The sequence below is a fragment of the Catharus ustulatus genome, chromosome 24 (genome assembly GCF_009819885.2).
Source record: "Catharus ustulatus isolate bCatUst1 chromosome 24, bCatUst1.pri.v2, whole genome shotgun sequence".
Lineage (NCBI taxonomy): Eukaryota > Metazoa > Chordata > Aves > Passeriformes > Turdidae > Catharus > Catharus ustulatus.
This window is the reverse complement of record NC_046244.1, coordinates 1,291,150-1,304,728: the sequence shown is the minus strand read 5'-3', so window position 1 is coordinate 1,304,728 and position 13,579 is coordinate 1,291,150. Positions and strand designations below refer to the sequence as shown.

At 48.0% G+C, this 13,579-nt stretch overlaps 1 protein-coding gene across 2 annotated transcripts in view; it reads left to right on the top strand.

Moving 5' to 3' along the window:
* Positions 1-13,579, top strand: part of UBR4 (ubiquitin protein ligase E3 component n-recognin 4) — a 92,052-nt gene that overhangs the window by 57,416 nt on the left and 21,057 nt on the right. Inside the window, exons 75-87 of one of the 2 annotated variants that reach the window (XM_033079314.1) lie at positions 2,505-2,643; positions 3,800-3,925; positions 4,084-4,212; positions 6,101-6,444; positions 7,231-7,321; positions 8,645-8,729; positions 8,885-9,012; positions 9,720-9,858; positions 10,329-10,486; positions 10,954-11,063; positions 11,595-11,736; positions 12,407-12,488; positions 13,381-13,554. In XM_033079314.1, the coding sequence (XP_032935205.1) occupies positions 2,505-2,643; positions 3,800-3,925; positions 4,084-4,212; positions 6,101-6,444; positions 7,231-7,321; positions 8,645-8,729; positions 8,885-9,012; positions 9,720-9,858; positions 10,329-10,486; positions 10,954-11,063; positions 11,595-11,736; positions 12,407-12,488; positions 13,381-13,554 (1,847 nt within the window). The remainder of the gene's footprint in view (positions 1-2,504; positions 2,644-3,799; positions 3,926-4,083; positions 4,213-6,100; positions 6,445-7,230; positions 7,322-8,644; positions 8,730-8,884; positions 9,013-9,719; positions 9,859-10,328; positions 10,487-10,953; positions 11,064-11,594; positions 11,737-12,406; positions 12,489-13,380; positions 13,555-13,579) is intronic. The other variant, XM_033079313.1, reaches the window with a different exon arrangement.

Here is a 13,579-nt window from a genome sequence, read left to right as displayed (position 1 = left end):
GTGTCACTGTGTGTCACCTGTGTCACTGTGTGTGTGTGCAGAACGTCTACCAGTGCCACAAGTGCAGGTGTGTGTCACCTGTGTCACTGTGTGTGTGTTCAGAATGTCTACCAGTGCCATAAGTGCAGGTGTGTGTCCAGAACGTCTACCAGTGCCACAAGTGCAGGTGTGTGTCACTGTGTCACTGTGTGTGTCACCTGTGTGTGTGTCCAGAACGTCTGCCAGTGCCACAAGTGCAGGTCTATGTCACCTGTGTCACTGTGTGTGTCACCTGTGTCACTGTGTGTGTGTCCAGAGTCACTGTGTATGTGTGTCCAGTATCACTGTGTGTGTGTGTGTGTCCAGTGTCACCAGTGTCACTGTGTGTGTGTCCAGTGTCCCCAGAACATGTACCAGTGCCACAAGTGCAGGTCTGTGTGTCCCCAGTGTCACCAGTGTCACTGTGTGTGTGTGCAGTGTCATTGTGTGTGTGTGTCCAGTGTCACCAGTGTCACTGTGTGTGTGTCCAGTGTCCCCAGAACATGTACCAATGCCACAAGTGCAGGTCTGTGTCACCTGTGTCACTGTGTGTGTCTCTAGAGTCACTGTGTGTGTCCCCAGAACATCTACCAGTGCCACAAGTGCAGGTCTGTGTGTCTGTCACCAGTGTCACTGTGTGTGTCCAGAGTCTGTGTGTGTGTGTCCAGTGTCCCCAGAACATCTGCCAGTGCCACAAGTGCATGTCTATGTGTGTCCCCAGAGTGTCACTGTGTGTCCCCAGAACATGCAGCAGTACCACAAGCACAGGTGTGTGTCCCCCAGAGCCCTCCTGGGTGCCCCACACCCCCTGCCATGTAAATCCCCCATTCTGGTTAATGCAAGCACACAATCAAATTAGTGGGGAAGTATAAAACAGGCTTACAGGGATTTAATGTAATGCAGCCTAACAAAGGGAGCCTGGGAGCACAGTTCTCAGCGAGCTGAAGTTTCACATCAAGCCCTGGAAGTTCACACCACAGAATTCCCTGGGGCAGGTTATTTTTGGCCTGCCTGGGCTGGAGCTGGAGTTCAGCTGTGGGATTGCAGGGCTTCCCCCAGGATCCCTGGCTGGGGCTGGACACACAGTTCTATTCATGGCTTTTGTTGTGCTGCCTCATTCAGAGCAGGCTCAGGGGTAATTTACTGTGTGCTATTCACACTTCCACTACAGCCTTAGAAATCCTTCTCTTTTGTCACTTTTGTCTCCTTATCTGATATCTCTTTCCCCTATTGTTGTCCTGTATTCCTCTCTAATTCTCCTGGGATTCGAGGTGTTTAGCAGGCTCTTTCCTGGTGATTGCTGGTTCGTGGAAAGGTCTCCACATCCCTTCTGGAGTTCTGGGAGCTATAAATCAGTTCTGTCTGCTACCCTGGTCTACAGTGGGGATAAGAAATGCTGCAGTCAGTCCCACTGCAAAGCCCAGACCCTACAAACCAGAACAGTTCCTTTATCTGTGTTCTCCTAAAGGACACAGTGCTCCAGCCTGACTTTCTACTGGGAACTACAGTAATTTCACGATTACAAGCCGCAGCGTTTTGACCAAAATTTTGTTCCCACACCGGAAATGCGGCTTACACTCAGGAGCGGCTAATATGTGAATAATTTTCTGACATTTCCAACCCCGGAAGTGCAAACCGAGTCAGTGGAAACGGCCAAGTCGAGCACTTGCCAGTAAAACCCGGCATTTACACGATTGTTACAAATTGGTTACTGTGTTGTGTGGCGGGTGGAGCCGGCTCAGTGCCGGCAGCATGGGGTGGGGGGGGGAGAGGCGGGGCCAGCTCCCTCCTGCTGGCCCCGTAGCTCGGGGGGAGGTGGGGGCTCCCGTCCCCACCTGCCACCGCGGGAGCAGGGTGGCTCCGCCCCTGCCTCCCACCACCACCACAGGTGCTGGCGGGCTCTGTGCCCCTCCTGCCACCACGGGGCAGTGCCAGACCAGGGTGAGCGAGCCCAGCGGTGGCCGGCCCCGAGCGGCCCTGCCGAGCGGCAGCGCCGAGCTGGGCCACTTGGCCCTGTCGGCAACCCCGAGCCCTCGCAGCCCAAACCAGTAAACCCCGCGATCCGCGATTCTGTTACTATTTGGCAACTTTGTTGCACGCGGGTCCTCGCGAACGACAGAGCGGCTTAAAATCAGCTGCGGCTTGTGTGTGGACAAAGAACAAAATGTTGCCAACACCCGGCGATGCGGCTTAGGCTTATAGTCAGTGCGGCTTGTATTCGTGAATTTACTGTACTGTCGTTAGAGTAGAATTGTTAGGAACAATTTTTGTTCCTGCTTTTTCCAGCCAGAATGTGGCACTGCTGTAAGGAATTTTCTTGTTGCCTGATCTGTAGGTTTTGATTCTCAAGTATTTCCCTTCCCCAGGGTAGTCTGGTCACTGAGGTGTTTTAAGTCACCCACCTCTTATACCTGAGTCCGTTCAGGTTGTTTCATTGCCTCAATTGCCTTGAGCTATAGGTTTGGAGCTGCTGCCTTGCCTTTCAGGTCCATCAATTACGATGAGAAGGATCCCTTCCTGTGCAATGCCTGTGGTTTCTGTAAATACGCCCGCTTCGACTTCATGCTCTACGCCAAGCCCTGCTGCGCCGTGGACCCCATCGAGAACGAGGAGGATCGCAAGAAGGTGAGGCTGGCAGCAGGGGCAGGAGGAGATAATGGTGCTCTGGGCCAGTGTGGGGACAGCAGGGACCCATGCCCTCTTGTGGGGACAGCAGGGCTCCATCCCCTGTCAAAATCAGTGCTCCTTCAAGGCTTCTGATGCATTCTGGATTTGTGTCTTGCTCCACCAGACAAAAGACATCATTTGGTGCCTCATGTATAAACTGGCTGCATCTCTTTGCCTTGCTGTAGAAGGGGATGGATTTGGGTTGTTCTGTTTGCTTCCCATCTCACCTGAGGAGCCCTACTAGTGAATGAAGAACCCTCTGCACTGTGTCCTGTCCCAGGGGATCGGTGTGCACAGTGCAGTGTCACAGGGTGTGCTCAGTGGTCACCAGAGTGCTTCTCAGGGCAGAACCAGGCTGTAGAGTCACCATTTAGTGGTCCCCCCAAAGGCAAAAAAAAAAAAGACTTGGAGCTTGGTTGACAGCGGTGTAAAAGAAGGGACGGGGTCTTCATGATTTGCAAGGAGCCATGAAGCCGTTTATTTATCCACAAAGCAAAGTTTATATACTTTTTCTGTTGTTACTAAAAATAGCGCACCAATAATATTCGTGTAACTAAGGTATATTGCTTAGTTGTAACTAGATAGCATTGCTCAATTTAGGCCTCATTTAAGATAGCCAGGTAGATACAATATTTCCCATAAATCCCCATAGAAACTGCAGGCTAAGCACTCTGTACCAAGCACCTTCTTATCTCTTACATTCCTTCTCCAAAATCCTGCTTGTTTCTGCCGTGGCTTGGACCTACTCACTCCTGCCATGGTTTGAGCCTACTCACTCCTGCCAAAGCTTGGGCCTACTCACTCCTGCCAAGGCTTGGGCCTACTCACTCCTGCCAAAGCTTGGGCCTACTCACTCCTGCCAAAGCTTGGGCCTACTCACTCCTGCCAAAGCTTGGGCCTACTCACTCCTGCCAAGGCTTGGGCCTACTCACTCCTGCCAAGGCTTGGGCCTACTCACTCCTGCCAAGGCTTGGGCCTACTACGGCTAACAGATCCATGTCAGTTGTGACAAGCTGAGCAGTACTAGCAGTTCTGCTCTCCAGTTGTATTCCCACACTTGGTGGCTGCAGTTCTGAATATGAAATAAGAGTTGCCTTTCCTTCTCCCTTCACAGGCAGTGACAAACATCAACACTCTGCTGGACAAGGCTGACAGGGTGTATCACCAGCTGATGGGACACCGACCGCAGCTGGAGAACCTCCTGTGCAAAGTGAACGAGGCAGCCCCTGAAAAACCCCAGGTGAGGAGGGCCAGGTGGAGCCTGCACAGACCTCCAGGCTGGGGACACGCTGGCCTTGACTCTGCTCAAGGCAGCCCTTGCCCCAGGTGCTGCTCTGCAGTTGGTGTTTTTGTGTGGAGCCTCCATTTGGGATTGTTCTTTGCTTTCCCCTGCTGCAGGATGAGTCGGGCAGCAGTGGAGGGATCAGTTCTACCTCAGCCAGTGTGAACAGGTACATCCTGCAGTTAGCCCAGGAGTACTGTGGGGACTGCAAGAACTCCTTCGATGAACTCTCAAAAATCATCCAGGTACGATGTGCTTTGGTTTGGATTTGGGTCAGGTGTTTATTAGGGAAAAACCCCAAAATGATGCCATTCTTCATTTAATGATATCATTAACAACAGGAGGTCTGTGATTTGTGACCTTCTGTATTTTCAGGGAAGTAGTAATGATTTCTAAAAGCTATGTATTAATTACTAAAATTTCAGCTAGCTTGTGAAACTGGTTTTCTCAGCAGCTACATCATGAGGAGCAGGAGACTGAACAGATGGTTAATTAAAGAGAATTAAATTTTTGCATGTATCCAAGTGTTTGAAAACACACCAGTCTAAAAGGTGACCTACAGAAGCATTTTATAAATTAAATGTATTTATTTGTGTTCAACAAGTCACACAAACACTGAAAAACCTGCTACATCATGAATGTCCTTTTGGTTGTGATATTTAAGCATATTAAATATATTTAGCGGTTTCTATAAAGGATAAATTACTCTGACTTACTCTGCCAGTATTAATAGTAATTAATACTATGGATTTGTCACATTTCCAGTGTTACATTGCATGTAGTGTAAACAGCAGGGAGGATAACTGGGAGTTAGGCTGAGATTTCTCATGGATTTCCCAAGTCTGCTGTTGCAATTGTCAGGAAAATTAATCCACAAACACCAGAAGTTTATGTCCAAAAAGGAGACAGAGGAGTCCTTTTACTTTATTTGAATAAAGGGAGAGGCCATGGGGCATTCCCCTGGGATTTCTCAAACTTTTGGAGGACTCAACCTCATTTTTATCCCAATTTCCCTCTCTCTTTCCCCATTGGCTGGGGTACTTGAGAGGCACAGACTTCCCAGAACACCTGATACCTGAGATTCCCCTCTAACCTATAACCCTCCCTTTTAATTTTTATTTTTTATGGAATTCATGGGTTTTCCTCATTACTTCTTTCATCTTTCAATATCCAATTTCATTTATCAGCAAACCTGCAGTTTGTTTGTAAAGGCAAATATCTTTTTTCCATTAATCAATCACTGGAATCCTTCCCATTGTTTCTTTTATCTCTCAGTGCTGGTTTTATCTACCAGCAGACCCACAGCTTGTTTGTAAAGACAAATCCCTCATTCCTCTCGGTATAAGTGTAAGAGCCCAAATGAGGGGTGCAGGACTCCAGACTGGCTCTTTAAATGCTGTTTATTGTATCCAGATAATAGAGCAGTTCAGGGGTGCTGGGTGACAAGAGCACAGCCCACAGCCTCTTCAGCCCCAGCTGTGGGTTTGTCTGAAGCCACTCTAGTTCTGCTTACAATGCATTATCTACTTTTCATTGCAGAGCATCTTAAAACATGACAACCAACCAATACTTTTACCTGTAGCCTATTATTTCTACTAACATTACCATATTCATATTACAATTTTCCAATCACAAAAAGTTAGTGCATTACAGTTTAAGCTAGAACTTGGTTTTCAGTTTTCTCACAAAAAAAGTTTGAAAATTTTGAGATCTTTCTTTCTACTTGCAATATGGCATTTTTATTTGCCTGTAAAAATCTTTTTTTGTTTGGTAAAAAGATCTTTGGTTTGAGGTGAATTGATCCTTTGATCAGGGTTCTAAGAGCCCCCTCCAACTCACTTGTTCTCTGCCTTCTCTGTCAAACTGGCTCAGCAATTCTTTTCTTCTATATCAAAACTTGCTATCATTTCTATTCCTTCTTCAGCTTCTACATTCAAAGATCTTTCTGTTACACATCCATATCTGTGAGACCTTCCTGTCAAACCCTTATCTTTTCCAACAATGGAGGATTTCAAATTTGGAAACACTTGGTTAAAAACATTTCTCCACAAAATACACAGCAAGTGTGAGTCTCACTCTCTGAGTGAGACTGGCATAATGTGCAGGCTCACCATTCCTGCTCTGTGTTCCCAGAAAGTGTTTGCCTCTCGGAAGGAGCTGCTGGAGTACGACCTGCAGCAGCGTGAGGCAGCCACCAAGTCATCACGGAGCTCGGCGCTGCCCACGTTCACAGCCAGCCAGTACCGAGCCCTGTCCGTGCTGGGCTGCGGCCACACCTCCTCCACCAAGTGCTATGGCTGTGCCTCGGCTGTCACCGAGCACTGCATCACCCTGCTCAGGGCCCTGGCCACCAACGGCGCCATCCGGCACATCCTGGTGGCCCAGGGGCTCATCCGGGAGCTCTTTGACTACAACCTGCGGCGGGGCGCGGCCGCCATGCGCGAGGAGGTGCGGCAGCTCATGTGCCTCCTGACCAGGTGAGAGCTGCTCCTCAGGACTTCAGCTTGGCTGTTTTCATGTGTTTGTAACCCTGCAGTGCTGCAGTAGCTCATGTGCCTCCTGACCAGGTGAGAGCTGCTCCTCAGGAGTCCAGCTTGGCTATTCTCATATGTTTGTAACCCTGCAGTTCTGCAGTGTGTAACTCTAACTCCACACACAGTGGCAGCTGCTGCATTCCCACTTTGGGCACACACAACAATTCCTCTCTGGGCTGGGAATCAAGGACACCTCACTGCTTGGAAATGGAAACAAAAGGGAGTTGTGGGGGAGCAAACCTGGGGTAGATGACTTCATTTAATAGCTAAAAGCTAAACAGCTTCATTACCTGAAGCTATAATTGGAGGATTAACCCCCAATATGCAAATGAACCAAACTTATGAAAGTGTGAAAACCTGTGACCCGTGGTCCATTTTTGGGTGTAGCCCCTGGGGGGGCTTTTTCTGCCCAAAATGTACCTGAATAATGTACCTTCAATCAATACAAGTGCTTTTTATTCCCTTAGTTTTGTCTGGTTCTGTTGTTAGGTAGCCCCAAAAGGCATCAGGAAAGCCCCCTCAGGAAGGGAAAGCCTCATAGGGGGAGTTACCTTAGAATCACAAAATGGTCTGAGTTGTAAAGGACCTGAGAGACCACCCAGTCCCACCCCCTGCCATGGCTGGGTCATTCACCAGCAAATTGTAACCTTCAGCTGAGCTGAAATCCCAGGAGCTTTTGGCATTTACAAGCAGATCATAACAGTGTTATCTTTTTCCTCTTGCAATCAGGGACAATCCAGAGGCCACACAGCAAATGAATGACTTAATTATTGGCAAGGTTTCTGCGGCTCTGAAGGGACACTGGGCAAATCCAGACTTGGTGAGAGACTCCAGTGTTTTCCTGTTCCTTTGTTCTGCCCCCTTTGTGCTACTGGTTTATTCTAATCATTGCATCTTCTCTTTATGGTCTGTGAGAAAAAAATTGAACCTCAGTAGGAAATGACGTAAATGTCAGAGTACAGCACAAAATTTTGTGTACAGGTACATGCATAAGTTTCCTCAGGCAGTTCCCTGTCTTGGCTTTGCTTGTACCTCTCCAACAGGTTACCAGTCACCCCAAGTGTGCTTGGGATTAAGTTAAGTCAGTCACCAACTACCAGTCACCCCAAGGGATTAAATTACAGCAATTTCACGATTACAAGCCGCACCATTTTGACTAAAATTTTGGTCCGAACCCGAAGTGCAGCTTATAATCAGGTGTGGCTTATATATGGACAAAGAAGGAAAAGTTGCTGTTTTAGTTTGGAGGACAGGTGTCTGCTGAGAAAGGCAGGAACTTCTCTTTGAAATGGAGAATGTAAACACCCTCCCTCCAAATTATTATAATTTTGAAATCAAGGGGCTCTCAGGCAAAGATATGGGAATTAGGAATAACAGTTCTTTTCTATGGAAATTAAAATAGAAATACAGCACTACAAAGAACAAACCCCAAACCCTGACACAGAGTACAACCTGACACCCGTCAGTCAGGCAGGGTGTTAGCAGCAGTCCCATTCCATGGTGGCTGCATCCTCCTGCAGTGACAGATGTGGCTCAGTTGGAGCAGTGCTCCTGTACAAGGTGCAGTTTCCCTCCAGAGCTCCAGTGGTGATGTGGAGAAATCCGGTTTTCCTCTGGAGTCCAGTGCAGAAAGGGCTCCCTTAGTGTCCCAAAAGCTCTGTTTTTATCTTGGTAAGAAATGTTGGGCTCTTCCCCCTGGCTGGAGCAACTCCCAATGGGATGCAGTAATTTTATCAGTGCCACAGTGGGACTCAATGGCCATGAGCAGAAAATGACTGGCTGGAGGAAGGATGGGTTGTGAAAAGATAAAGAACAATGCCCTGCCTGGTTTCAATGGATGGCCCATTAGTAGAATATCTCCCATGGAGATCAGGATCACTGCCCCCACCCTCAACAGATGGTGATAGAACAGATACCTTTTATCACACTCTGTATTGTAACGTGTGGCTTATAATCAGGTGCGGCTTGTGTATGGACAGAGAATGAAAAGTTGCTGATATCCGGAAATGTGGTTTATACTCAGTGCGGCTTATAATCGTGAAATTACTGTAACTTTGATCCATGTGTTTGAACATGAGTGTATTAAAGATGAGAACAGAAGGGAGTGGGGCAGCCCCAAGAGCTGGAGCACTCTGTGTTGCAGGCAAGCAGCCTCCAGTACGAGATGCTGCTGCTGACAGACTCCATCTCCAAGGAGGACAGCTGCTGGGAGCTGCGCCTGCGCTGCGGTGAGTCCTGATCCTGGCCAGAGCTTCGCTCACTGCTGTGCCCAGCCCAGCCAATACAGGGGGATTTCCACCTCTAAACCCACTCTGGGTGCTGTCCAGAGCTGTGTGCTGTCTACAGCTCTCCCAGGATAATGAATATCCCTGTCTGCTTGCAGCTCTCAGCCTCTTCCTCATGGCAGTGAACATCAAGACTCCGGTGGTTGTTGAAAACATCACCCTCATGTGCCTGCGCATCCTTCAGAAGCTCATCAAGCCTCCTGCTCCAACTAGCAAGAAAAACAAGGTACTGCCTTAGAGGCTGAGCAAAATATTGAGAATTTGCTGATTGAAGTCTGGCACGCTGATCTCAGTGAGGAATTAGTTTGTGAGGAAGCCAGACTTGCTTTTCCTGGTCACTGTTCCTAGGGAAGCACAAACCCTGTGACTCTGGTCTGTACACATGGCAAATTACACATTACTACTTCCTATTTTTCACTGGGTTTTGGTGACTTTGACAACAATTGCTCAGGGTTTGCTCTTTTCCCCTCAGATCTGAGGCTTGGGGAAAGAGCAACTTCAAAGCTACAGTTTGGTTATTTTGGGCAGGCTTTTGGTGCTTTCAGCAACTCTGTAGAATCAAGTACCTAGATTTGATAGAATCTAGTGCTTCTGACTCAGATTTTAAAATACAGAGCTACAGTTCTTATTAGAATATATTGATTGTCTGCTATTGATTTTATTTTAGGATTAGATTTGCAGGAGAGAAGGTATTTTTCTGCTTTGATCTGCCTGATAATCACAGATGGATGTCAGAGATGAGTTTACTGATATTTCAGTAGGAACTGGAATAGCTCTCTTAGTTCACCATTAACAGACACTGTATTACCCTGCTGCTGTCCAAGAGCTGCATTTGCTTCTTCATGGCCCAGCCCCAGTGATTCACCTCAGGAGCTGCTCTTTGGGAGCAGACTGTGGCTTTCTGAAGAGTCACAGAGCTTTTTAATTTGTTAGGATGTGCCCATGGACGCTCTCACCACTGTGAAGCCATACAGCAATGAAATCCATGCACAGGCTCAGCTGTGGCTCAAGAGGGACCCCAAAGCATCATATGAAGCTTGGAAGAAGTGCCTCCCTGCCAGAGGTAACCCCTGTACGTGTGACCTGGTGCAGTTCTGTGCAGGAACATGTGTGTCCTGTGTCCCCAGGTTTAATAAGGATCTGCTTCTGTGGGGTTTTGTTGGCTTCTGCCCCATGACATCTGATACCATCCTCACATTTAGTCCTTAGCACTGACTTTTCCAGGCTGTGTGCCTCAAACCCTAAGCAGAAAAGGCTCTGTGCCCAAAGAGAAACTGTAAAAAATGAAACTTGCTGCTTATTTAAATTGATACCAGCCAGCTGGAGAGCTGATGGAATTCCTTGAGAGAGGCTCTGGAACTTGCATGAGGCTTGGAATTCAGCATAGCTCCACACAGGAGTGAAAATGGCAGCAGAAGGAGATGGGAAGCTCTCAGCTTCCCAGCTGGAGTTTTGCGAGTTCCAGTAAGAAGACAAAAATACTCGGGCAGTTTGCATTTCGTGACTGCTGACAGTTCTCTTGGTCTCTGCTCAATATTGCAGGTGCAGATGCCAACGGGAAAACTCCCAGCAAAGCTGAGCTTCACCAGCTCTACTTGTCAGAAAAATACATCTGGAAGTGGAAGCAGTTCATGAGTCGCCGTGGGAAGAGAACTTGTCCTCTGGATCTCAAGCTGGGACACAACAATTGGCTGCGACAGGTAAAGGTGGGGAGGGCCCTGGGGCAGGGTTCAGTCACACAGTGTGGGAGGTTTGCTGCAGTTCCTCTGCAGGGCTGTTTGGGGAGGCTGGGACTCACTGCCTCCCTCACAAGGCAGGTTTGCAGCTGTATTCCCTTAGAAATGCTGCATCAAATGTTTGTCTGGGGGTCTGGGAGTCCTTAAACTCTGAACCTTTGATTGCCATGGTGTTCCTGCCTGCCTAATGAGCTGCACTTCTGAGGGTCCTGCACCAAAGCTTTGCTTCCTGTGTGTGTGGACTAGCAGGTCACCCACACCATGCACTCTCTAAACACTTTGTGCTGAGCAGAGCAGGAATTGTCACACAACCAAGTGTTAGGAGAACATGCTGCCACCAGGTCACCCAACAGCCTCAATGTTGTCCTTTCTTGTGAGTTGGCACAAGGTCATCTGTCAGTCTGACCTGACTTTTCCTGCCCCTGCCCCAGGTGCTGTTCACTCCTGCCACCCAGGCTGCAAGGCAGGCTGCCTGCACCATCGTGGAGGCCCTGGCCACCATCCCCAGCAGGAAGCAGCAGGTCCTTGATCTTCTCACCAGGTATTCCTGTGCTGCCACACCTGGCAGCTCCATGGGTATTTCAATTCTCATCAGAATCTCTCCCTTCTTGCAGCTTTTCTCACACCTCTCCCTTGTATAGCTGCAGTTCAGGGTTCTTTTTGAGCTGGATTTTTTAACTTAATTAGCTGGGAGGGTAAAGATTTAGGGAGACTTGGGGTTTGCTGCCTGGCAATGAGCTCTTGCAGTCTGTACTTTTTGCAGAAGTAAGGATCAGCTGTTCAGCTCTGTGGCCAGCATTTCCCCTGCCTCTTCAACAGCAGAATGACAGGGTGAACTCTTCTAAATGCTGTGACATATAACTTACCCCAGCTCATGCTGATTGCACAGTCAACTCCTTTTTGGGACAAATACTGATTTGGCCAGCAAATAATGAATATTAGTGATGCTGTTAGTAAGGACAACAGGGAGGATGGATTTCTGGAGGCTTTTTCTTCCTTTCCACAGTGTCCTTAAGCAGGAATGCCTTTTGATCCTGTGAGGAGGTTGTCAGGTTGTGTTTCTCTTTCACAGCTACCTGGATGAGCTGAGCATTGCTGGTGAATGTGCTGCTGAGTACCTGGCCCTGTATCAGAAACTCATCAAACCTGCCCACTGGAAGGTCTACCTGGCAGCCAGAGGGGTTCTGCCCTACATTGGCAGCCTCATCACTAAGGTATGGATTTGTGTGCAGGAAATGACCTGTTAGCTTGGTGCTTTTTTTTTCCCCTTTGAAATTCCATCCCTTTGTTCAGTGCCCTGTTGCTGACCCTACCAGGGTTAAGTTCACACTTCAGTGCTGTTACCTCTGAACAGAGGGAGCCATGGGGGTTTTAGCTCCAGTGCTGAATTCCTCAGCACTTTAATTAACTGCTCTGGGATTGTAAACATTGCTGCACTGCCTTAGCACCATGTTGGAGCTGGAAGCTGTTGTGCAGCTCCCAGGCTGGACTCTGAGAGCCTTTAGGGACAGGGAAGGATCAGGTGTGCTGCCGTTGCTGGAGAAATGGGAATTACAGCCTTTGGAGAAGCAGCACACTGAGTTTGCAGCATTCAGAGTGGTGTGAGTTTTCTATGAAGATCCCTGCTGCACTCCAAAGAGGCAGATGACAATCTCCACATCACTGATGGCTAACTAGAGCCAAGCAGTGGTAGCAGGAAGGTGCAGGGAGAGAATGAGGGGGATGTTTGTGGCACTTTTCCTCTCCTTTCCCCCTTCCCACTCTGCTGTTGCAGTTGCGCTTTGTGCTTGTCTCTGTGGCTGGCTGAGTTCTTTGCACCCGTGTTAGACTCTCCAATCCTGCCTTTGCAGGGTCTTGGCCTAACAGGCTGTTAATTATTTTCAGGAGATAGCTCGTTTGCTCGCCCTGGAGGAAGCAACACTCAGCACGGATTTGCAGCAGGGATATGCCCTGAAGAGTCTCACAGGTATTCAGTGGGCTAGAGCTGGGGTGATCTTTGTTCTCTAACAGCCTGTGGCAGGATTTCAGAGAGATCTCATTCAGTTGTGTTGCCATTGTCAGCACTGGATTTTTGCCATCGATTTAGCATTTAATCTGTAAATGGATTTTTCCATATTTTTTTTGTTGTCGGTAGGAGTTTTTAGCTGAACTGTGGTAACACATCAGGCAAGCTTCATAATTTCACTTTATTACATAGTACAGTCCCTGGCACCACTGTAAACACTGCTTTATTCCTGCCTGTTGCTGCTACCTCCCTATTCTATGGGAGCTTTTTTCATCTTCTAGGGTGTATACCCTTTTACAAAATTTTGTTGGAAATGGAAATGCCTCATTAACTAGGTCATTGTTTTTTGTATCCTCTTTCACATTCTTCAGCCATTAGTGGGTGAACCCATAAAGCCTGGCTTCTTGCAAGAAGCAGCATGTTGATCAGTGTGTCATGGGAAAGAATCCTTTTGTTTGCTGATTCTTTACTTTCTTGTAGGAGTGCCCAGTTTGGTGATGTCACTGATAAGTCATTTCGCATCATCAGAGGTATTAGAAGTATTACAAGGGGAGCAATCATCTGCTTTTGGAATAGCTTGCAACAGAAAAACGCCAAAGAGAGCAGAATTTTGTATCAAGCATGCAGGAAACTCCTTAGGCCCTTTCCTCATTCCCAAACTATTTTTCATATGTTACAATTTACAAACCAGGCCAAGGCTTTCACCTCCAACCACTCAGCTCACAGAAGTAGAGTTTTAAACCACAGACCAATGGGAACTGGAAGCCATTTTTATGATACTGTGCTCTATTAGCTGTTATGAAATTTAGAAATCAAATTCTCTCCCACCTCCTGAATTTCTGTGGCTTTCCAGGTCTCCTCTCTTCCTTCGTGGAGGTGGAGTCCATCAAAAGGCACTTCAAGAGCCGGCTGGTGGGCACGGTGCTCAATGGCTACCTGTGCCTGAGGAAGCTGGTGGTGCAGAGGACAAAGCTGATTGATGAGACCCAGGACATGCTGCTGGAAATGCTGGAGGACATGACAACAGGTAAAACCACCTCTGTTCCATAAAT